Source organism: Lichenostomus cassidix, chromosome 17 (assembly GCF_008360975.1).
Source record: "Lichenostomus cassidix isolate B80296 chromosome 17, HeHo_3.0, whole genome shotgun sequence".
In the NCBI taxonomy this organism is placed as follows: domain Eukaryota; kingdom Metazoa; phylum Chordata; class Aves; order Passeriformes; family Meliphagidae; genus Lichenostomus; species Lichenostomus cassidix.
This window is the reverse complement of record NC_139497.1, coordinates 3,856,811-3,878,455: the sequence shown is the minus strand read 5'-3', so window position 1 is coordinate 3,878,455 and position 21,645 is coordinate 3,856,811. Positions and strand designations below refer to the sequence as shown.

The window sequence follows — 21,645 nt, the reverse complement described above, 5'->3', positions numbered from 1 at the left end:
TCCTTTCAAAAGAGAAAATAATTAATGGTAATTTTGTGTATGTCTATCTATTAACATAAAGATTTTCAATAACCATCACACCTTTGTTTTCTACATTGCAAATTCAGCATTAATAGGTCAATTGTAGAGTAAGGTATGCAGTATTTTGCAAAGAAAAGTTGCTACCACTTAGGATTTCTGCCAATCCCTTTACTCCTTTCTTTCTAAGGATCAAAAAAATCATTTTTGCTGTCTCTCAGATGATGAGGCATGGAGCAAGAAATATGGGATCTCACATATCTGAACACAGCTAAACCAATTCAGTGCCTATTTGTGTAAGCTAAGAGTGAACATATTAATTATTACCTAGAAGAGAATATATTCAAGTGCAGTTTTTCCTAACACAGGAACAAAAAAGAGACACAGTGAGAAACAAATAAAATTGAAATCAGAGACGATAACACTCTCTTCCTCCCCTTCCCTCAATAACACCGAAAACCTGAACATATTGATTTTTATCTATTTTCTGTTTATCTGTTTTGTCCACTCCATCTCTGCCAGTTGCCCCAGGCAATCAACAAAGCTCTGCTTGTTCAGCCTTTGATCATCTCCGTGCTGGAAGATTAGCATATGCATACTCTCATCCTCCCCTTTATCCTGTTAATAAAGCTCCCAACTCCCTGCGCTGATGTTCAAGAAAGCAATGGGCTCTGGAGCCCCCGAAGATTTGCCCCCATTCCCTGCTCTGCTCAGGACTTGGAATGCTAACTACCAGGCACGAGTTGTGTAAGTGCTTATCCAGCAGCCCTCTGAGGAGCAATTCTTACTTGTTTGATGCAGTCCACGTTTGACAGACGTTCCTGGATCAGATTGGCCCAAAGCGCGTTGGGAATTTGCTAAAGAAAGAACAATAAAAGAAAAAAAATAAGGCTGAATATTCACAATGGAGTTCAAAAGGAATTTTACCGTGCAGGCTCTTTGTGGTTAAAGGTGAAGTGAGATGTCTTCTTGAGAATAAAGCAATAAATAATTCTGTGCCAGTCCCAGGTCATTAGCATGAGTTAATGACAAAGAGTTAATAAGGGCACAGAAATCAGTGTTAAAGGGAAGCTGAGCACAGAGCATGAATATCCAGGGGGGGTTTGCACACTGACATGGAAGCAGTGCCAAGTTTTGCACAATGTCACACATACTGGACATCAGAGCTGCAAAGGGATCCATAAGAACATCACACACACAAAGGCATCCTTTTCACCACGAGTGTCTGACCCTTGACTGCTCCATGGGGGAGTGAGCTCAGCTTTAGGGATCTTGCCAGCTCTCAGTGAGACAAACAGAACCTCAGACACTGAGCAAACATCACAGGCTGATTTTCAGGTTTGTTTCATAGCTTCAAGTAACCCTCACCATCCAAAAAGTTTATTTAAAATATATTTTATAGTTAAACTTGGTTTATTTTTAAGCTCAGGGCTGTGAAATGGGTTGGAAACGGTATTTGCCAATATTTTCAGAAGTGCTGTTTGGTTGTGTGGCTACTGCTTTGTCCATCTCTAGACATGTTTTTTAAGAAGGTATTTGCTATGAGACAGAAGAACAACATTCCTATACAAATTTTACACCCCTCAACATTTCTGCCATTGCATTAGATTTCCTGACAAGAAAATAGCAATACTCTTCTTTCCTGCTAGTAAGAATTTGCTTCACTATTTTGTTAATTTAGGTTTTCATTCTATGCTGAACTTGGTTCAACTCTGTGTTAGCCAGCTTAACTCAAAGTCTAAACTTTTGTCCATGCAACTCATGCCAGCCATTAACCATTTCACTAAATGCCTTGTCTTACTCATTCTGTCATTATTGGTAAAATGGATACTCAGAAAAAAAAATTCTGCAATCAGATTCTCTACCTCCCAATTAAAATAAATCATCTTTCAATTAATAATGTGAGCTTGACTCACTGTTCCCTGCAGTTCCAGATATTTTGGGTCCCCATGTCTTTTTCCTACCAGCCTGAAGGCTGTAAACCTAAAAAGGAGTATTTCTGTAGGCTTGTAGAGGTAGATACAGTAAAAATGGGGCTGATTATGTGGAAAGATTTCTGAAAATCATTATTAGATCATGGAAAAATTTCAGCAGGAGTGGTGGAAATGCTCTCCCAGAAGTCCCTTTGAAGAAGAACACACCAAAGGTGTGGCACAGCCCAGGTGACCCAGCTGGCTTGGCTTGTTTATCTCTATTGTCCCCAGCTCTCAGTGCCTCTCCTCATATCAGCCATGCACAAGGCAACACTCAGGCAGGTAAGAGAGAAGAAGGGAAGGAAATTGCTGTATTTGTTGAAAGGCAGCAGGTCCCAGAGGGTGCTTTGTCAGAGCCTCCTGCAGCCCCTCGCTGCCAGAGCCTGCTCGGTGCTTTGAGGCTGTCACCTTCCAAAGGGGCACCATGCTGCTCCCAGGAACAGCCAGGGTCTTGCTGCTTCTTTCATCTGTCATGTCAAGACAGGCTGGAGGCTGCTGGGGGTCTGCTCTGCTAAGCCTTGCCAAACCAATTTATACCAAATTTATCCTAACTTCTCTCCGTGCAGCGGTGATTCTTAGTCGTGTCTTTGGAGCAGGGCTTAGTGCACAAAAACAATCAAGGGCACACAATGCAGGTATTTATTTCAGTGGTTTAGCTCCTTCTGCTCTCTGTGGCTCAATTCCAGTCTCATTTCCTGGGCAGTTTTCCTCCTACTGAGCAGTGGCCTACAAAATTATTTTCAATAGGCTGCTTGCAGAATGCCTAAAGATTCAACTAGAAATCGTGATATCTGATATATACCAGGTAGTCCTTTCATGATTTATCTCCCATAAACACATAAATATATTCTATTGTGAGCCTGGTAGATGGGATTGCACCTCCCAGAAATCTGCACTAATGGACAGTGACACACATTTGGTAACTCACAGTGGCTTACCCTGGAAAAATTGGAGTGCTGACCATGCTTAGTTAAGGATGCCTTGGGTTTTTCTGTTTTATTTCTTCTTAAAAAGCACAGGGACATGACACAACTCTGCAGCAGTTTTAAGTCATTAAGTCTTCTGCAAACACCTTAACTGCAATTTAGTGTAGCATTAAGAGCACACCCATCCCACAAACCCACAATTACCACAGTTGTTTCAACTTCTTATTTTATCCAGTTAACAGGAAAAGTGAAACATGCAATAGCTCATCATTAGACTTCACTATAGGAAAACCTGAAGATGCTTCCTATTAACATTATAATAACTAGAGATGAGGGAATAATTTGCAATGATTTATCCAAAAATGTAGCCTCTTTTTCTGTTCATGGAATATTTATCGGCAGCTCGTGGTTCTTCAATTTACTGAATATTCAAAAATACTTGACTTCTTTTTGGAGAATTTTTACATGCAGAATGATCACATTTTGCTTTGAACACTCAATATTTAAAATTCACTACCTGAGCTGTGCTCATTAGTAAGTGGCCAGGTATGTGTGGGTGAATGACTGCTTGTCCAACTTGAAAAAGTGAGCTTCAGAGAAAAATCATGGATTTTAAATGTGCCTTCCATGGATTCCTGTGCCAGGAAAACCCAAATGCTTTAATGAGGAAACAAAGGAGATGAAGGCTTTGCTAAAGATGGGTAAGTAAAATATGTGAACAAACATTTGCAGAGCTTTTTGCAGCATTTGCCCAGGTCTAGTGACATTGGCCTTTGTGACCTCAAACTGCCTGACCTCTGCCTCTGGGGTTAATGCAGCCACAGTAACCTGAGATGGGAGAAAACATGAAATTGTGTTACATGATCTTCACACCAGACTCTCCAAAAACACAGCCTCAGCTATTCCTCTTCTCCATTTATTAAATTCATTTTTTAATGCCCTGGTTATATCAAAACTCATGCAAACAGCTCTTGTTCTGCTCCTGAATAGACATCCCAACCTAGAAGAGCCAAGGAGTTCCCTCCTGGCCATAGGAGTTACATTTGAAGAAACAAACTCACATAAAAGAATAAAATTATTTCGTGAAAACCTCCTTCCAGGGTCTGAAAATCAAACCCAAAGGCAAACTGCACAGTGCTCTGCAGGCCCTCCTCACTACCTGATTAGCCTTGACATTTTTGACTTTCATCTTCCACACCATCCATCTTTTTAAATCAAATAAGCCCAAAAGGACACCCTTGAAAGTGCATCTGTATAGTATGAAATATGTTAATAATTACAGTAATTAAACCAAAGGGAATTTTTGTTTTAAATTCTCCCCCTCCAAGTATAAATTTATGAACCTATCAAAACAATCTTTAATAATTAGGACTAAGATTTCAAAGTACATATTCTCAGTAAGAATAATTCTATATCACCCCAGCAAAATGCAAACATTTTTGCCTGGGAGTTCAGGGAGTTCAGTGAACTCTTTCCTCTCAGATCTTGAAGCAGGGTCCTTGAGGCATCTCCAAACTTCATTCACCAATTCAGTGTGATGAACACTAGCCTATTTTAGCCTAATTTTCTAAGGAAAAAAACCCTAATCTGTGTATCACACTGTCTGCCATCTCAGTAAATTACAAATCTGTTGGCCAGTTCCAATTCTAAATTGGATTTAGCAGGGGTATAGAATTCTCACAGAATTGCCTCAAATTTTATGAAAATAGGTGATAAAGGACAAAATATAAACTCAAACTAGTGGGCTTGTTAGAGAGAGTCACAAAAGCCCAGACTTCCCTTCTATTTCTCATGGAATGCCTTGATACTGGAGAGAGGAATCAGCCAAAAGGGCAGGAGTCAGATGCTTCTCTGTATTCAAGATAACCTTTTAACATATTTTTCCAACCTGTCACTAATTTTTAATAATAAGGCAATTAATTATATTACAGATCAACTAATCCTGGCAAAAAATATTCTTTGGACCAACTGCTTTGAACATCAATCAGGACACCCCCAATAAGGCATGAATGGATTTTAAAATCTGACTGGAGAAACTCAGAATTGGGTAAAACTGAACAATCTGAGTCAGCTGCTCCTGCCTCAGCTTGAGAGCTTCCAGGGCTGTCAGGAGCTGACTGGATTGTCATCCTCCTTTGGAGTTAATGCACCAAGTAAGTTATTTGTGTCATGCTACAGAGAAATCAAGCACGCACAACTAAGTAGCACTGTCAGATCAAAAAAAGTTCTTTGTGTACATATTTTCTAGAGCATTTTGTACCAAAGGAGACCTCAGAGATTAATGCTTATTTTATCGAGATTTTCAAACATGCCCAGATAGAAGATGTTGTGTTTAACAATATAATAATCCATTCTTTAAACTGGATTGTGCATTGCTGGGCTTTTCCCAATTCTGGTGCTCATTTCAAGGTTAATATTTTCAAGACCTCCATTATTTTGCATTTTCTCCCTCTCCTGCCCTATTCTATGTCCTGACACACCATGTACAACACAGCAGAGTCTTTGCTCTCAGCTGCTCAGCTCAGCAGTGGAAATCATGGGGATGCCACACAATTCCTGCTCTGTGACACAAGAACAACTGTTGTTAGATTCTCTTACACACCTGATTTCTTTCTTTATATGCCTTTGCTTCCTCTGTCTGCGTTAATGCTTCCTTGAATAACAAAGTCTCCTGAGAGACATGGATGGCATTGAAATGTTTACAAAGCCACATTGCCTGAGGGAAGAAGAAAAAAAAACATACAGGTTGAAATATTTGGAAAGAAAATGAAGCACTTTTTTTCAGAAAGCTGCAGAAAGACAGATATTTCCTAGCCATCCATTTAAGCATACAGACTATATGTGCAACTCTTAGTAGTTTCCTATAAAGATGTTCAAGAATCTAAAGCTTTGAATAATAGCTTTTTCATCTCCTGTTATGTAGCATAACACAGAATTTAAAGAAAATATTCTTCCTGCCATGCCCTCACCGCCATCACCTGCAGTTTCTGAGGTTCAAATACAACTTTGACCTTTGTAATTAAGCAGTGCTAGTGGACATGAGACAACTGGCCATGCAAATGGAGCAATTCACAGCAAGGGAACACCACAAATGTGTCATTACCTTACTTCCCCCAGGTTAGTCAGTCCTGCTAAAAGGCTGGGGAAACAAGGCAGGCAGAGTTCTGTTGCATTCCAGCAGTACCACTACCTGAGTGAGTTCTCACAGACCTCATTTGAAAATCTCTATTTAACCTGCAGTGTAACACACAGGTGTATCCCTCAGCAATGCCACCCTTCCATTTGTCTGGTGCTCATCTATCACTGGGATAAATCTGAAGATTTTTTTTTCCAGGATAAAATTGTCCTGAGTGCTGAGCTCAGTAGAAAGCAAGGTGGTGAGTGGGAGGTGTTACAACACTGAGGGTAAGATACTTACAATTGTAGTTTTCCCAGAAGCAGGTGGACCAAGGACACAAATTCTTGGAGCTATGGAACAAGGATATGCAAACGTCAAGATGTAGAACAGCAAAATTCCCAGCCAGTTTCCCACTCTTGTGCTGCATATCAACGGAGCCACCATGAACAATTATTTCAGCTGGAAAGCTGCCTGAGTGGAGATTTTGGGATTGGGATCCACTGGGAAAAAAAAGGGGAGCAGTAAATCAGTGCCAGCTGGGTCCTCCTTTAATCTCCATGGTCAATGAGATTAACACTCTAACTATGCCACTTGGAGAGATATATGAGATATGTATATCTCAATCCATTTAAACACATGGATAGTTCAGTGGGTGAACCATAAAACACAAACATTTCCTTACCCGAGTTTGGCTTTTATTCCCAAAACATTGATTTAGAACTAACATATTTCGTGATGAAAAATTATTTCACTTTTTAGTTTCACCTAAAGAGGTTGTTTCAGGGTGCAGAGAAGATTTAGATACTACAAAATGAAGCACTCCCTCACCACACTTTTTGACAGCTACTTTCAATTTTTCTAGTCACCATTAAAAGTAATTTTCCTCATTTCTGTTTCTTGTATTTCTCTGCTGCACGTCCCCCTCCTTTCCCTGAGGGGACAAGGTGCAAAAATGCATCCCAGTTCTGAGGAATTCTTAATCCAATGCACACAGACAACACAATAGGCATTACTGCCATCAGCTTCGTTGGGAATGAATTAGAGGCAAAACAAACAAGGGAAAATGGAGCCATTCTTAGGAAAGTATTTGGAACTTTTTCCATAAATCCACCTCGGGCTGCAATCCCTTGAACTGGCATTTTATATCAACAGCTTTGATGTTTTTTCTCCCAATACCACAGGGGGAAAAAAACCCCAAACCACACCAGACTGTGTGCTGGAGGGACTGGTTAGTATTTACTGGGAGTAACGTAGGTCAAAGCAGAGGAGGGATCCACTCACCCAACAACCTCTTCAGCCCTCGAGAACCAAGGGAGATCGTGTCTGATGCTAACAGACAGGCAAGGATGTGAAATGTATTTTTATGAGGCCTTCCATGCACTTAACAGTTATTGGGCAGGTGCAATTTTTAAACATACATGAAACCCAAATTACGGATTCATCTTTACAAAGTTATCTGACTTGGAAGGTTTAAGAACAACTCCCCCCTTATCGGTTCTTGCAAGTGCAACAGAACTAGTACACAATGTAGAAAAATACTTTAAAAGGATACATCAGCTGTTTTTATCACCTAATTTCTTTCAAATGTAATGTGATTAAATCCTAGGGTTTTTTTTTTTTTTTTAATCTAACACCTTGAAACTCCAGCCCGGTACTTAGGAATTATTTATAAACAGCGTCATAAAAGAGTGCTTGGGTGCCAACACTAATCAACTTCTTCAAACCACTTCAAAGAAAATCAAAAAACCTTTCCATCCACAGATCCTTTTGAGGTTTAACTAGGAGCATGATTTAAAATTCACAAGAAAGCCCTTAGGTATTGAAGCTTTAATACACAGCTTTCTTGGACAAACGTTTGATAAAAAACGAAACATACCATTATATACACCATCTCATGCTTTAATATTGCCCAGGGCTACTGTAAATGCTCACTTTGTACTAAATCTGGTTTTCTCTCTGCTTAGTGGCTGGCAGCAGATGGGGCAGTGTAATTCACTGATTTACTCATTTGCACACTTGTAAGACTCCTGTAAAGCATTCTCCCCAAACATGTGACACTGGGGCACAACCAGGACACCACTGGATGTAATGTTTAACCCCTCCAGTCAAAAAATATTTCATACTGCAGCTCCAAACCAGCAGCTAAATGAAGTCAGGAAATTCTGGGAAAATGCCTTTTTCTTTAGTAACAAATCATATTTAATTCTGTGTTTAGTCTTGATGAGACGTTACAGGATTTAGTCTTCCAAGTGAAGTAAGTTTTAACATTCAGCAATGATTTTAGCAATAACAAAATCCATCCTGGAATAACACAATAGAACGGCTGCACTCACTAAATTCCACTTAAATCCAAGGGGTTCTATGATTAATATTAATACAACAAAATTTGCTTAACCTGTAGGAGAAATCCTTTGTCAAAGAGGAGAAGCACATGGTACATGCTAAACATTCTTGCAGAACGTTTTTTACATTCCTTCAGAGGTTTGAGTGTAAAGGAGGAACTCACAGAACTGCCACTTGGCTCCTGAAAGCTTTTTTTCATTAGCACAAACCAAGATGCCATGTAGAAAACATATCTTTGAATATGAAAGAATTATCAGTCTTCACGTGGTCCTTTAAGGTTTTCAGAAGGAGCACATGAAAGAACAATAGTTCAGAGCCCTGAGCACAAACACTTTGCCACACATTTGACCTACGAGATTTTCGAGGCAGTTGGAAGCTATAATCATCATTAGACTTGTTTATATTTTTTAAAGTACTTTAGATCCTATTAGTAATTAAAAAGGTTTTCTAACTTCACACCTGGGATGGATGCAATGCTTCTATTCCACACATCTCTGTTTGAAATTTTCTCTAGGGCTAAAACTGTCTAGCAAGGCAAGATCATGAAAATTCATCACTTTACTGATAGCTCTAATAAGGTTTTTTTTTTCTTCTAAATAGTCAGCACCTTCCTCCATGATCAAAAAGTAAAATCAACTCTGCTACACATTTCTGTTACATTATGTTCCACATAATTTATTCTTAAAACAACATTTAGGCTTTAATTTTAATTGGAGTTCCTCTTCTTCCTTAGCAGGGTTTTCCAGACCAAAAGCAGACAGCATTTTCCCCTTGACAAATAACTGCTGTAGTTCTATCTTTAGCTTCTATGTACTGAAGTCATGAGATGGAAACCTGCCTAATTCTGTTAGAATAATACTGTGGGGCTTCAGGACAAATGTTAGCCCAACGTGAAGAAATTTTATCAGCATTCTATCAAACTGCAGGAAATTCCTCCACATATTTTTCCAAGGGTCTATAAACCAGATTGATTATTCACGCTGCCTGCATCAGAAAAGGCTGGACACCATTTGCAGGATTTGATTTTTTTTTTTCCTTTAACGTATTTAGCAGCATTTCAATCAACATCCATCTGATCAGCACCGCTAAAAGCTCACAGCACCTCCAGTGATAATGATTTCATTGATGCTGCAGCAGAACTTTCATAATGGTTTACTCTGGTTTTAAAGAAACATCAAAGCTCCATGACACCAGCTCTCCCTGACAGCTCATGCAGAACAAAAATTACAGTTCAGTTGTGCATATCCAAATATAATCTGCCTAAGGGTGAACAGTTTGTAAATCAAATAATTTGATTGAGGGTACATGCTTTTCTGGTGCAGAATACAGACTTCCTATTCAATTTAGCAGGTTTTGTTCCACAGAGGAGCAGACACACTCAGCTGTTCCTTCAGCTGAGATGCCACTGAGCAGTGGAACTCATTAACAGCAGCGAGTAACGAACTAATCAAAACGCAGAGAATCTGCCAGCCCAGGTAGAATAGGAACCCAAATTTACACCTGACAAAAGGAGTAATTAGCGAGCTTAAAGACAACAGCAAATATCAGATGGGGCACAGAACGCATTAATAATTGATACACCAGAACTCTTTGTTATTCCCTTAGAGGGTTTCATTGTTATAACTGTTAAAGCGCATTTTTTATTAGATTACCCACTAAAAAAAGAAATTAAAAGCATCTTGCCTGTAACTATTCCAAAATTCTCACCAATTTTATTTTTTTTTGTTCCCCCCTCCCCAAGACACAGTCTGAAAAGTTTGATCCATCACTGCCAACTGCAGCACAGCTCCCAACAGCTGTTAACAAATCAGGAATTGAACTATTTAAAGTGTCTCAGTTTCCACTTACCATCATCGTTGTTTTGCTTTAAATGGTTTATCATGAACTCAATGGGATCATCTGGCTTATGAATTAATAGCTCTTCAAGCATGTTCTGGAAAGAAATAGGACAAAGACAGAGGAAAATTTCACACAGCTCTGCAGTCTGATATGTTGCATTTTTACAGCAATGTTACAATGAGGATCCTAAATAGCTTATAAATGCTTATTTATTTTCTTTCACAGGCACAATTTAGACTCCAGAACCATTTTAGATGCTGAAAAACTGAAGTTGGTCAGAAAATTGCCCATAAAACGCCCCCAACCTATTTGGTTTGGCTTATTTTTGGTACATATGGACACCAGAAAGGTTTGGCTGAAGCAGCCTGGAGTCAATAATGGTTGAATCAGCACTGACATAAAAACCATACAAAGAGCTTTGAAACCAGAGTTAACTTGAATTTGTGTCTCTGCAGGGCAAGATGAACCTTCCCACAAGTTTCTGACTGGCTCAGAGGAGTGCAGAATGGACAAGAGTTGTGGAAAACACAACCCACCAGCCAAACCCACAGAAACAGCACATTTCACAGCTGTGCCAGTCTTGACTCCTACGTGAAAAGGAGTGTGGAGAGGAGGAAAAAAGGGAAAAGAAAGCTTAAAGCACTGCCTTGACTGTCTCTTCTGGAGCCCATTTTCCTGTTAAATCCTTGAGGTCATACAGGACCTCATTCCATAGCAGTGGGGATCTTGCACTGGTTTCAGGGAGCATTTTGGCTTTAGAGGCAGAAAAAGGACCAACCCTGAGAAATCCACAGAATTCCTAGTAAGACATTTCAGCACAGCCACGAGTTTGGTAATTAAAACTAAACATCAAGCAGAACTAATGTTCTAATTTAGATAAGCTACAGAAATGCTCACACTGGAAGAGACATCTATTTCCAAAAAGCAGTCATAACACTTTTATATTTGCAAGTAAATTCCATAAAGTCTGTATAGTCCATAAAATTTTATTTCCTCACCAGCTGATTGTCTTTTATTAGAGTGGCCTATTTTCCTTTTCTACTTCATCCACTTCATTAGAATAATTAAAACACTTAATTTGTTTTATAAACTGGTGATCGTGCAAGTTCTGATACGCCAAGGTCTGGGTAGCACAGAGCATAAACTATAAAATTTGTATTTTTATTGGAAGCTCATTTAAAAATTATTACTTTCCAGCAACATTTATTTAAACTAAGAAATCTGGATTTGGCACTGCGCTTATCAGCTTTAAAAATAACAAACCTAAGAAAATCTGGGTTTATTATGATTCAAAAATGTTTAGACTAACAGTGATTGACACTGTCACTGTCTCTTGCCCAAATCCTACCTTCAAAGCCTGAATTTTATTCAGTTCTGCTAAACTCAGTTTAACTTCACGTGAGTTCTGTTAATCTCTGGGGGAGGTTCATGTTTTGGGTCTCATGTAATTTTCACATTTTGTGTTTTGTGAACGTTCTAGTAAATTCCAAGCTGTGTCTGTGTCCATTGTGTTGCTGCAACACAATTGAAGCACAGAAAGAAAACAAGACCCTGAGTCAATTCCACAAACATTTCATGTAAAATGAGTTCCTGCAGCTGCAGCCAATGTCTCATGGCTTGCAAAACACAGTATTGCATTCCAAAAAAATCATAAATATTGTGCCACATTAGTCATAAGAAACAGAGAAATAAAAATGAGAGCACACAAAAAATATAATAGGAAAAGAAATAAAGGTGTGTGTGTGTTTCAGTGAGATCTGAACAAGCGAAAATGACTTTGTAAACAGAGTTAAGTGTCAGCAGCACACAGGGGAAAGCTCTCCAGCAAGTCCTCCTATCAGAATATTCAGCACCAGAATATTCAGTCCTTCGCACAAACCTCCCCATGCACGACACAAAGGCTTTTTCCGAGCGTACAGAACAAACCCCACCCTTCTCTAAAGCAGGGAAGCCAACCTCGCTATGCCCTGAAATCACAGCCACGCGGGAAGTGCGCTTTTCTCGCTTTATTTTTGACACTCATCTCCCCGAACAGCCCGACAGGAGCGCAGGGTTTGAACCGGGTGAGGATGAGCAGCAGGCGGTGCTGACCCGGTTCTGCCCCGGCTCGGCGATGGCAAAACCTTCCCGCGTTTTGCCGCACTGAATTTGTCACTTCATTTGTCACTAAATTTGTCACTGTCCCCCTTCCTCCCCGCTCTCCTCTCCTCCTCCTGCCTCGCCTTTCACCGACTCCACTCTTCCTCGGGCTGCCACTCGCTTCGGCAAAACACAAGACACACACGAACCGCAGGAATTGCCAATTAACACAATTAACAGCGAGAGCCCGAGGCCGCTTCCCGCACACGGACAGCCGGCCGGCAGTTCCCACAGCAGCCCCGCCCGCCTCCCCCGAGCCCGTCTGGCCACCCCCGCCCTGCGGAGGGCTGCCGCGGGTCCCGGGTCACCTGCAGGAGCTGGAAGAGCTCCCGCTCCTCCGCGTAGGCTCCCGCGGGCGGCGGCCACGGCTGGGCCGAGCGCTCCGTGTCCACCTCCGCCATGGCCGCCCCTAGCAACGCGACGCGTTGCTAAGGTGCGTCATCGCCGCGCGACGGAGAACCGCCTCGTTCCACGGGGGGCGTGGCCACCGCTCCGTTAATTCCAACGGGAGGAGGCAAACGTCATCGAGCGGCGCGGTTGCCAGGGAGACGGCGGCGCGGTTGCCGCGACAACGGCAGGGCGGAGGGCCCGCAGTCACCGTGCCACCCTGTCACCCTGTCCGCCCGGCCCTCCCGGGAGCTGCCGCACCGCCCCGCCCGTCCACCGGCCGGTAGGAGCCGCAGGGCTCGCCGCGCTGCCGGGGCTGGGGGATCAGGCGGGCGGGAGCTGCGGGAGAGGCTTCTTCCCCCAGAGCTTCTCATCTTTCCCCAGGGTGAAAATCAGTCCTGTGAGGAGGGGCAGGTTAACCATGGCCCCCATCCCGCCACTGAGCCCTGCGGCCCGGCCGCTCCCGTTCACGGGGCAGTGTGGGAGGCGCTGGGGCGATGGTTTTACAGCGATAGGAGAAGCCGTGGCTCCCCGCGGCCCGCCGGTGATGCATTGCCGCATTAGCTTTACAACAGAGCCACTAGGGTTTATGGTAGCTGATTGTCAGTGCTCCCCTCTGGCTTCTCTGCCTCTTTTCGCAGCATCATTACGAACTCATTGACTTACTGCTTGGGGCTCTGGGACTGCAGGGCTTCCACACAATATATCTTCTCTTTCTCCTGCTTTTTACTATTTTTTGTCTGGTTTTTGTAACTTTTCCACTAACCTACACCATTCCAACTCAGGTGAGACGTAGAATTGCATAATCCCTAAAAATCAGCTTCCTTTCTCTTCTTTTTCTGCCCCAGACACAGAAATAAGTAAACATGGACGAGATTGTGGAGACCCTTAGAAGGATAGAGCAGAACTACAAGCTCTTCCAGCAGCAGCAGTTCACATTTGTCAGAGCACTGGAACACACCCGGGAGGAAGCCCACGACTTGATCAGACCCGTGTCATCCATCACCCAGGTACAGAGCATCTGCACAAAGTGCTCTGCCCACCAGAGCAGGGAGAACACGGGGCTGCTGCCCACCCGGGGCCACTTCAGGGCTGAATAAATGGTTTTTTACTAAGGGAAGATGGACAAAAACTCTGTAGAAACGTTGGTGTGTAAGTCAAGAAATACCTGTGTGAGAGCTTCCCGTTATCACAGGAGGAATCTCATTGCTGAGCAGCACTTTCTGGTTTAGTTTAACGCTGCTGAGGCACAGCCAGAAAGAGAGGGTACAAGAAAACAATCAAACCAAGCCTCCTTCCCCAGCCACACATGGAATCTGTAATCCTTCACTTGTAGGAACCAGCATGCCTGGCTCTTCCCCCTGGTATTGGTGCTGCTGTATCTTTCTATAGTGCTTATTAAAAATAATGGCTGTGTTACAGAGGGAGGATGATGGATTGAGGGCTGAAAGTCCCAAGTGGGCAAAGGGTTTTCTGGGCTAGTAAGTGAATTGTCTTGGAATTTTTATAACATGGTGTACTTAAAAGTGGAACTTAGACCACCTGGAGACAGAGTGGGGGAAGAAAAATCTAAATAAAATCAGAACTGTGGATTTGAGACAGCAGAACTCAGACACAAGACCCAAATGGACGCCAAAGGCAGAGTGAAAGCCAGGCTGCTGTCAGGATTAGGACACAGAATGAGCTGGTTGTCTTTTCCAAGGGCTGCCTCTCTCTAATATAATGCTCATTGCATTGAAGGGGATTGTGACAGACATTGCACTGAGCCATTTTTTTCCCCAAAAAGAGGCATGGAGATGTTGTGTAACATTATGCTGTTTTTAGAAGCTCTGATATTCCAGTGATATTCCTCTGATATTCCTGATATTCCTCTGATATTCCTCTTCTTGGCAGAGGTGGAAGGGTGGGGGTGAAACCTGGTGGGTGGTGACCTCATAATTACATGGATCCTCAGCCTCCTCTGTGACACAACATGAGAACTCCGTGGTGGCAAACTGTCCCTCCTGAGGGGGAGGATGGGAAAGGGAAAAGAGCAAATTACTGCAAAGGACACTGGTGATGCACTGAGCAGAAACTAAACCCCTACCAAAGAAACTTCACTGGTGACAAAAGCAAGGCACCCATTTTAGTTCAGTGCCATTCTCCCTATTTTTAATTTGCTATGGGAGGGCACAAGAATAAAAGCAGCAAACACAGAAATGTGTGTGGTGTCAGCCTACAGCTGACTTGACTGCCAGCTCTCTTTGCATGGAAATAGAGACACTACAGAAAAAAAGTGATATTGCACTTGAACATGGCTAAATTTCCAGCCCTCAGCAAATTCATGTGGCAGCATTTTTAGCGTGATGACATTTCTCTGGGAGGAGAGGAGAGCATAGGAAGGTGGCAAGGTGGGAGTGCACACTACAGTCAGGCAATGGCAACAGCTCTTTACAGCTTTCTACATGGAGGAGGGTATAAAGTCTGGTTTGTGCAGAGCTGGACAGCCCTTGCAAGTTGCTCCTGTAGTCCTGGTGCCTGTCCTGGTCACTCAGGTGCATTAACTCTCTGTTGTTGATGTGGACAGCAAGAAGTCCTGTTATCCCACTGATACTCTCCTTAGGACTATTTCTGCTCACAGCAGCAGTAAAAAATCCTGCCACTCACAAGGACACAGCACTCAGCAAACTGGAAGGAGGAGTCTGTAGTGGAAAAGGACCCTCAGGGGCCATTTTTTACCTTTCTCACAAACCTGCTGAGAATTTGGCCAAGCACATTCCATGGCTTTTCTGTATGCAGAGACTGTATCCATGTTGGAATAGCTACTTCCCTCTTGTCTTGGAATCTTACAGAAAGCACTGGAGGTGTTGCAGTCCAGCTCTGGCTGCCAACCAGCCACTCAGGATTTTATATTCTGAGCAGCCTGTAATTTCTTTGGAGAAGATACTTAATCCCTTGGCATAACATTTCCTCATGCAAAGCCATGAGTAACAGAACTGCTCAAGGCAAGCAAGGAATAGCATTGCTCTAACAGGTTAGCCAGGGCAATTTAGGTTAAATGGGTTGAGTTTGCAGTCATGTGCCAAATAAAGAGTCATGAGGGATGCACTTTGCAAACACATCACTCCAAACCATTCCGCATTTGGTGGCTGCCCTCACTTCCCACCCTGCTCTGCCCAGCAGCTGTGTCAGGAGCAGAGGGAGCAGACAGGAGACCCCAGTCCCCCTCAGCCAGTTCCTGCAGAGCTGCCAGCACAGCTGGGGTTTAGCTGTGGAACACCTACACCTCTAAGGGCGAGGAAGGCTCAGGGTGTGCTGATGAACAGATTAACTCCAGCCTTCCTCAGTCATGAGGAATGACAAGCAAACATCCCACAGTGCTCACACCTGAGAGCCACAAGAGAAAGCAGCTTCCCCTCACTAACCTGAGCAGCTTTGCATCATAAATTCAGTGCAGTTTAGTATCATTTACCTGGTTTTCCCCATGTGCAGGTACAGTGCTACAAGGACCACCACTGTTTCAACTCCACAGACAGGCGCATCCTCAACATGTTCATCTGCATCTGCAACGACCTGCGCAACCTCTGCCACAAGCTGGAAGCAGTGCATTCTGGTGACAGCGTGGCCAAGGGCCTTTTGGAGAAGTGCAAAGTGCTCCTCAATGACAGCAACGACCTCACTGGCATCCGAGCCACGTAGGTGCCTCCTCAGCTCAGCTCAGCTCAGCTCTGGGATGTGACTGTCGGTGCAGGGGGACTGGCACTGTGCATTCCCACCTGGCTTCTTCACCAGTTCTGTCACAATGCCTTCCTGGCTTTCCTGAGGGTATAAGGTGCTCCCCAGGTTACTGTTCCAGCTGTTGGGAAACACTGCAGTGTCCATTCACACAGAGGGGGCTGGTTTGTTTATCCATCCTTTTTGCTGCTGCATGGCAGGGCAGGTGAGTGCCCTGAGGTCTGTGCAGTGCTCAGGCAGGTTACCTGCTCCTGTCTCCTGCTCCTCCTCTGCACAGAGCTGATTTCTGCAGGACAAATGTCTGTATGTCCTCTCCAAGACTTCCAGATCTATCCCAGGGTGGTTTTTGGCAGGACTCCTTTTTCAACATGAAGTTCTATCCATACCTTTCTGATTTTGGGCAATGGCTGGCTCTGCACTCCTGCTCTTCCACGGGGGGTCTGAGGGTGGCTCCCAGGGCTGCACTGCTGGGACTCCTCTGCCAATTGTTTCCCTCTGTCTCACAGCTACCCCCACGGTGTTGTGAACTACCTGAGCTTGGATGAAGCAAAGAATCGCTATGGAGGTGTGGTGAGCCTCATCCCCGTCGTTATTGACACCATGAAGGACTGGATCACCTACACTAAGAGGAACCTGCTGTACACTGTGAGTGGTGGACGTGCCACGTCCAAGAAGGAGACACCCACTTCCCAAACACCACCTGCACTCTTTGCAGCCCAGCCCTCCAATCGTAACAAACATACTGTACAATTGCAGGAAAAAGACTTCCAGAAATACCTGAGTGAAAATCAACGTCCGCAACAAAAAGCTCCCTGGAGGCCTCCGGGCAAACACCCCTACTAAAGGATCACAGCTCCTGCACCTTCTGCACCTTTAACCAGCTGGCTGATTAAAGACAATGAAATGAACACTAGAGATCTGTCCTGAGTCCACTTTCTGAAGAGTTGCCCTGCTGCCAGCCTGGGACAGATGCATTCACTGTCCCTTGCTGGTATTTCCACTCTCCTCCTCAAAGTCATATCCCAACAGAAGTAGCTGTCACTACAGCTGGTCCCTGGGACCAGCACTGCAGTGGGAATAGGGAACAGGCAGGAGTCATCAGGTTCTAATCTCTCAGATATGAATCTTGGACAAGCTACTTGAAATAGGATTACATTTTCTCAGTCTTGTTCTGAGGAACATCCCCTCCCTCACCACAGCCAGCAGGGTGAAGAACCTGCCTGTCCGAAGGATGTGATGCAGAGCAGCAAAGGCCTGGCATTATGGATTCAGACAAGTCTTTGAGATTTAGACTTGTCTCTAAAACTCCCTCACCCCCATAGAAATTGTTTGGCTATCTGGGCCACAGAAGCCCTGTTTTCAGGACACTAAGGAGGTCTCCCATACATGCCACTGGCTACAGAGGCCAGTGTGCTTCAGCTGTGCTCTGCTGCAGCCTCCTGCAGCTCCTCACAGCACAGAGCATCTCCCCTTACACCTGTTTGACTTCTGTGCTGTCAGAGCTGGAGATGTAAAGCAGAGCAGAGTCCATTTTGCCCTTAGTTTGTGTGTACTGACAATAGCCAAAAGTGGAAAACCACCCCTATGCTCCTCAGATCTCTACAAATAAAAGCCATTTCCCGTCCATGTGATTCATGGGAACATGGAGCAAGCATAATGTTCAGATGGTTCCTGTTCAAATTACAAATTAAACTGCCTGTGCTTTCCCTTTTTCAAGGCAAGGTTAGCATTACATTAGGCTAGATATCCCACCTAAGGGGTGAGCCCATGATGGCCCTGGGGCTTAAACCATGGAGCATGGGGTCAGCACATGGTCAAACCCTACAGCCCTTTGTGAGTAACCCAGTGTTATCCCTGTGTCTGACTACTCTTTTCCCCTCCACAAGCAAACTACCTCCTGCCCTTTGCTTCCTGCTGGAAGACACTCCTGAATAAACATATCCCCTTGCATACCTGGCTCAGTTTGCTAATACTGTCAGAAAGCTTTTGCCTTAAAATCACCAGTTTTTGGCAACAAGCAGCTAAAAGCAGAAGGGAGAATTAATACAGAGGAGGGGGCATAGGAAGGAATGACAGCTCAGATGAAAGTATTTTCAGGAGCATTTTTCTTTCTCACATAACCCTATGTTATTTTGCACTTTTTTGCTTCCTCCCATCCACTTGTACAGCAATACACTCACCCAGGCAGGAGCAGAACCCTATTTTTAGGGAGACTTGATCTAACTGAACTGACCCTTGGTGAACTCAAATTGGTAACAGAGGGTCACAAAGTGACTCTTGGGCACTACTGGGGCCACAGCCAGTGGAATATCACCATCACCCTCTCTGGCTTGAGATCCCTGCTGCAGAGGCAGCTTCAAGCTGAAAAATCCAAGCTGTGGCAGCTGCCCTGTTGTGTTCCATGCTGCAGACAAGTGTCCAGTGACAGTTGCTGTCTTGGAAAGCTTTTCACACTAGCTGCAAGGACTGAACGATGACAAGTGTTGGGGACACAAGAGATGCTATTCCCAGATCTTGTTTCCAACCTTCTTGGCCCTGTCCTATAGTTTAAATTTGAACACCCAGGAGACCAAAATTATCCTGCAGTTTGTAGCTCACTTTCAGCTTCCAGGGATGAGCACAGCACAAATGGTTTGTCAGAACAGTCCTACCAAACCCATCCACTGCTGCTGCTCAAAACCCCAGTGCAGTTGTCATTTTGTGCTAGAGCAAGGTGATACACACAAAAACCAGTTCCCAAATCTTCATAATAAGATTCATACACACAAGAAACAGTTCCCAAATGTTAGAAATAATTTCTAGGCTAGCCCTCTCCTTTCAGTCAGTGTCATGCAGCCAAAATTTTAAGACCCAAGCAGAAAAATGAGTGCATAAAACTTGCAGTCTGAGGTTTGATAATGACAAGACCAGAATCTGTTGGAAGACTGCAAAGTTAAGTCTCACAAAAACATCTAGACAAATTACTTAATTTCCATACAAGTTCTCCTCTTCCAGAGTGGATGGACACTTCAAAAGACAAAAAGATACAGCAAGAATTGTTTTTCTCTACTACAAATCAAGCTGTTTGAAGAATTTACATAAACAGGATGTAAATGCCAAACACAAAAGTGCAATAAAGTTTTACTTTAGCCTCGGTGAGCATAAAATTGCAAGATACACACCGAGAAAGCAGGCAGGGCACCAGACTGACTTTCCTACAGATCTGTCAGTTAGTCCAGGATATAAATGCTGCTTTTTTGTTCAAAGGCTGAAATAGAGGTATGGGCTGGTAACAGATGATCTCAACAGAATCCTGGCATCGGAATGAATGATCTCTGTGCTCCCCTTGATTCAGCTAAGGGTCAAACCAGGCTTTTGTCAACCTGAGCAACTTGATCTAGCTGAAAATGTCCCCACTCACTGCAGGGGGTTGGACCAGATGAGCTTTAAAAGCCCCTTCCAACCGAAGCCATTCTGTGATAAAACATTCTGTACGCTCAACATCTGGTTCCTCTCACACACTGAGGGGACAGGGCATAGCTCAGACCCCGAGAAGTTCAGATGAAGTGTCAGGAATGGCGGTGGGCTCTGGAGGGAACCAGAAGGGACGATTCAAGGGAGAGAGGAAACTCAGCATCGCAAAGATGCCGTCGATGCTGATGCGGAGTGAAGGGATGGGCTTGGCAGGGCCTCTAGCGGCCACCTCGCATCAGTGCCCAAACCGCTCAACAGCAACTTCTGAACACTTCCAACGACCTGCTGTCCCCCAGTCCTGAATCCACAAGGTCTTTTTAACATTGGTTACAGGTATCCAACCCCTGGGATACAGCCCGGTGCTGCTGTGGGGCTGTCCCCTCCCACTCCCATGCCCAGGAGCTGCTCTGTTCCCTGTCATCAACACCCTGTTCAGTCAGCTCCTCACATCATAAACACCCTGCAGCCAGGACAGCTCTTTTCCTGGGAGTCCTGAATTCCCTAAGTGGTGGTGCAGCACCAGTTTGGGCTTTTAGTCAGCTGAGCACAGTGAGCAGAGACAGCTTTGGAGAAACCAGGAATTGTCTGGCAGAAAGGAAAGATCAGCCAGCCCAGAACTAGAGTGTGTACTTGGAGTGAGAAAGCCTTCAGGAAAAAAAGGCTCAGCCAAGTAAATTTCACAGACACCAAAATCATGACGACAGTAAGTCAATTATTTGGAATAGTCTTGTCTGGAAAGCAAAGCCCATGGGAACACAAACCAAGATTCCTTAGCAGAGCTCCTGAGCACAAACGGATGAAACAACTCAACTCCTGTGATTTCCTATTTTGTAACCACTTTTAAAATCCACCATTGTGCCAGCAGCTAACCAGTTCCAACAAATCAAGATCAATCAGCAAAGATATTTTAATTTCCTGAATTTGAAGTATTTCCTTCCCTAATGTCTCCTGTGTGTTTTTTAGTTATGTTATGAACTACTAAATGTACTACTTGGCATTAGTGAGTAAGGAAGGCGCTTAATTTTTCTCTTTTTGTACCCCAGTAAATGCACTTCAGTGGGTGATTTTTATCTAATTCTTTTTTTACACTGGCAAGTGCAGCTTTGCAATGCTGAGTTTAAGAGATGCCTCATTTTAAACCAATTCTGTGGGTTTTTTAAACCCATATTTACTAAATTGCTTTCACCAATCTTTCAAATATTCATTTACCTCAAGTTAAAAAAAAAAACCCAAAACCAAACACAAAACCAATGAACAAGTCTGAAGAAAGCAAAGAAAAAGAAAGCAAAACAAGAGAATAACCTTACCTTACCAGGTTAAGCTTACAATAAAGTGGCTCCAAAATTCCTTGTGCTCTGAAGAAGTGTCCTCGTGTGTGCACTGTGGTCTTGAGCAGGGCATGGAAGGGAAAAGCACAGCCAGGGACAGAGCCAGCTCCTGACAGCAGCCCCAGCTTTGCAAACAAGGCTCTGACATTTCCAGCTATTAATTTCTCTAATCACTGTGCAGTCCTGGCCTGCAGGAGCAAGGCCATGCAGAAGCTCACCCACAGATTTGCAGCACTGAACTGTTTGCAGTTCATTTATGGATTATACTGGCACATGGCTGGTGAGTTTGTTCATCACAGAAGAAAAAAAGCTTTGGCTCCATGCAGAAAAATGAGGTCCTAATGGTGAATCTTGTGCCAAGAGGCAGCAGCACTGACCTGCTCTGGACTGTCCCATCTGGGAAGATG

General features: G+C 43.7%; 2 protein-coding genes and 1 long non-coding RNA gene across 18 annotated transcripts in view; 2 read left to right on the top strand and 1 right to left on the bottom strand.

Moving 5' to 3' along the window:
* AK8 (adenylate kinase 8) overlaps positions 1 to 12,827 on the bottom strand; it is a 67,766-nt gene extending 54,939 nt beyond the window's left edge. For 7 of the 15 annotated variants that reach the window (XM_085076939.1, XM_085076941.1, XM_085076931.1 and 4 more), the window contains exons 1-5: positions 12,665 to 12,821; positions 10,227 to 10,311; positions 6,336 to 6,385; positions 5,520 to 5,633; positions 807 to 875 (exon numbers count right to left, since the gene is read on the bottom strand). In XM_085076939.1, the coding sequence (XP_084933065.1) occupies positions 807 to 875; positions 5,520 to 5,633; positions 6,336 to 6,385; positions 10,227 to 10,311; positions 12,665 to 12,757 (411 nt within the window). In that variant the 5' untranslated portion in view covers positions 12,758 to 12,821. Of the gene's footprint in view, positions 1 to 806; positions 876 to 2,929; positions 3,046 to 5,519; positions 5,634 to 6,335; positions 6,386 to 10,226; positions 10,312 to 12,148; positions 12,477 to 12,664 lie in introns of those variants that run through there. The other 8 variants (XM_085076934.1, XM_085076945.1, XM_085076937.1 and 5 more) reach the window with 6 other exon arrangements.
* A 33-nt stretch (positions 12,828 to 12,860) lies between these two features.
* SPACA9 (sperm acrosome associated 9) lies at positions 12,861 to 17,370 on the top strand. 2 transcript variants are annotated; one of them, XM_085076948.1, is made up of 5 exons: positions 12,869 to 13,026; positions 13,592 to 13,753; positions 16,215 to 16,417; positions 16,964 to 17,102; positions 17,214 to 17,370. In XM_085076948.1, the coding sequence occupies exons 2-5, from the start codon at positions 13,610 to 13,612 to the stop codon at positions 17,298 to 17,300; spliced, it is 573 nt and encodes a 190-aa protein (XP_084933074.1). In that variant the 5' UTR covers positions 12,869 to 13,026; positions 13,592 to 13,609; the 3' UTR covers positions 17,301 to 17,370. The 2 variants fall into 2 exon arrangements, with proteins under 2 accessions (XP_084933073.1, XP_084933074.1); XM_085076947.1 differs by having other exon boundaries at positions 12,861 to 13,026; positions 16,964 to 17,370.
* Positions 14,724 to 16,199, top strand: LOC146429863 (uncharacterized). Its single transcript, XR_014855469.1, has 3 exons — positions 14,724 to 14,798; positions 15,575 to 15,594; positions 15,626 to 16,199. It is a non-coding gene; the product is annotated as an uncharacterized LOC146429863 (long non-coding RNA).
* Positions 17,371 to 21,645: the final 4,275 nt, after the last annotated feature.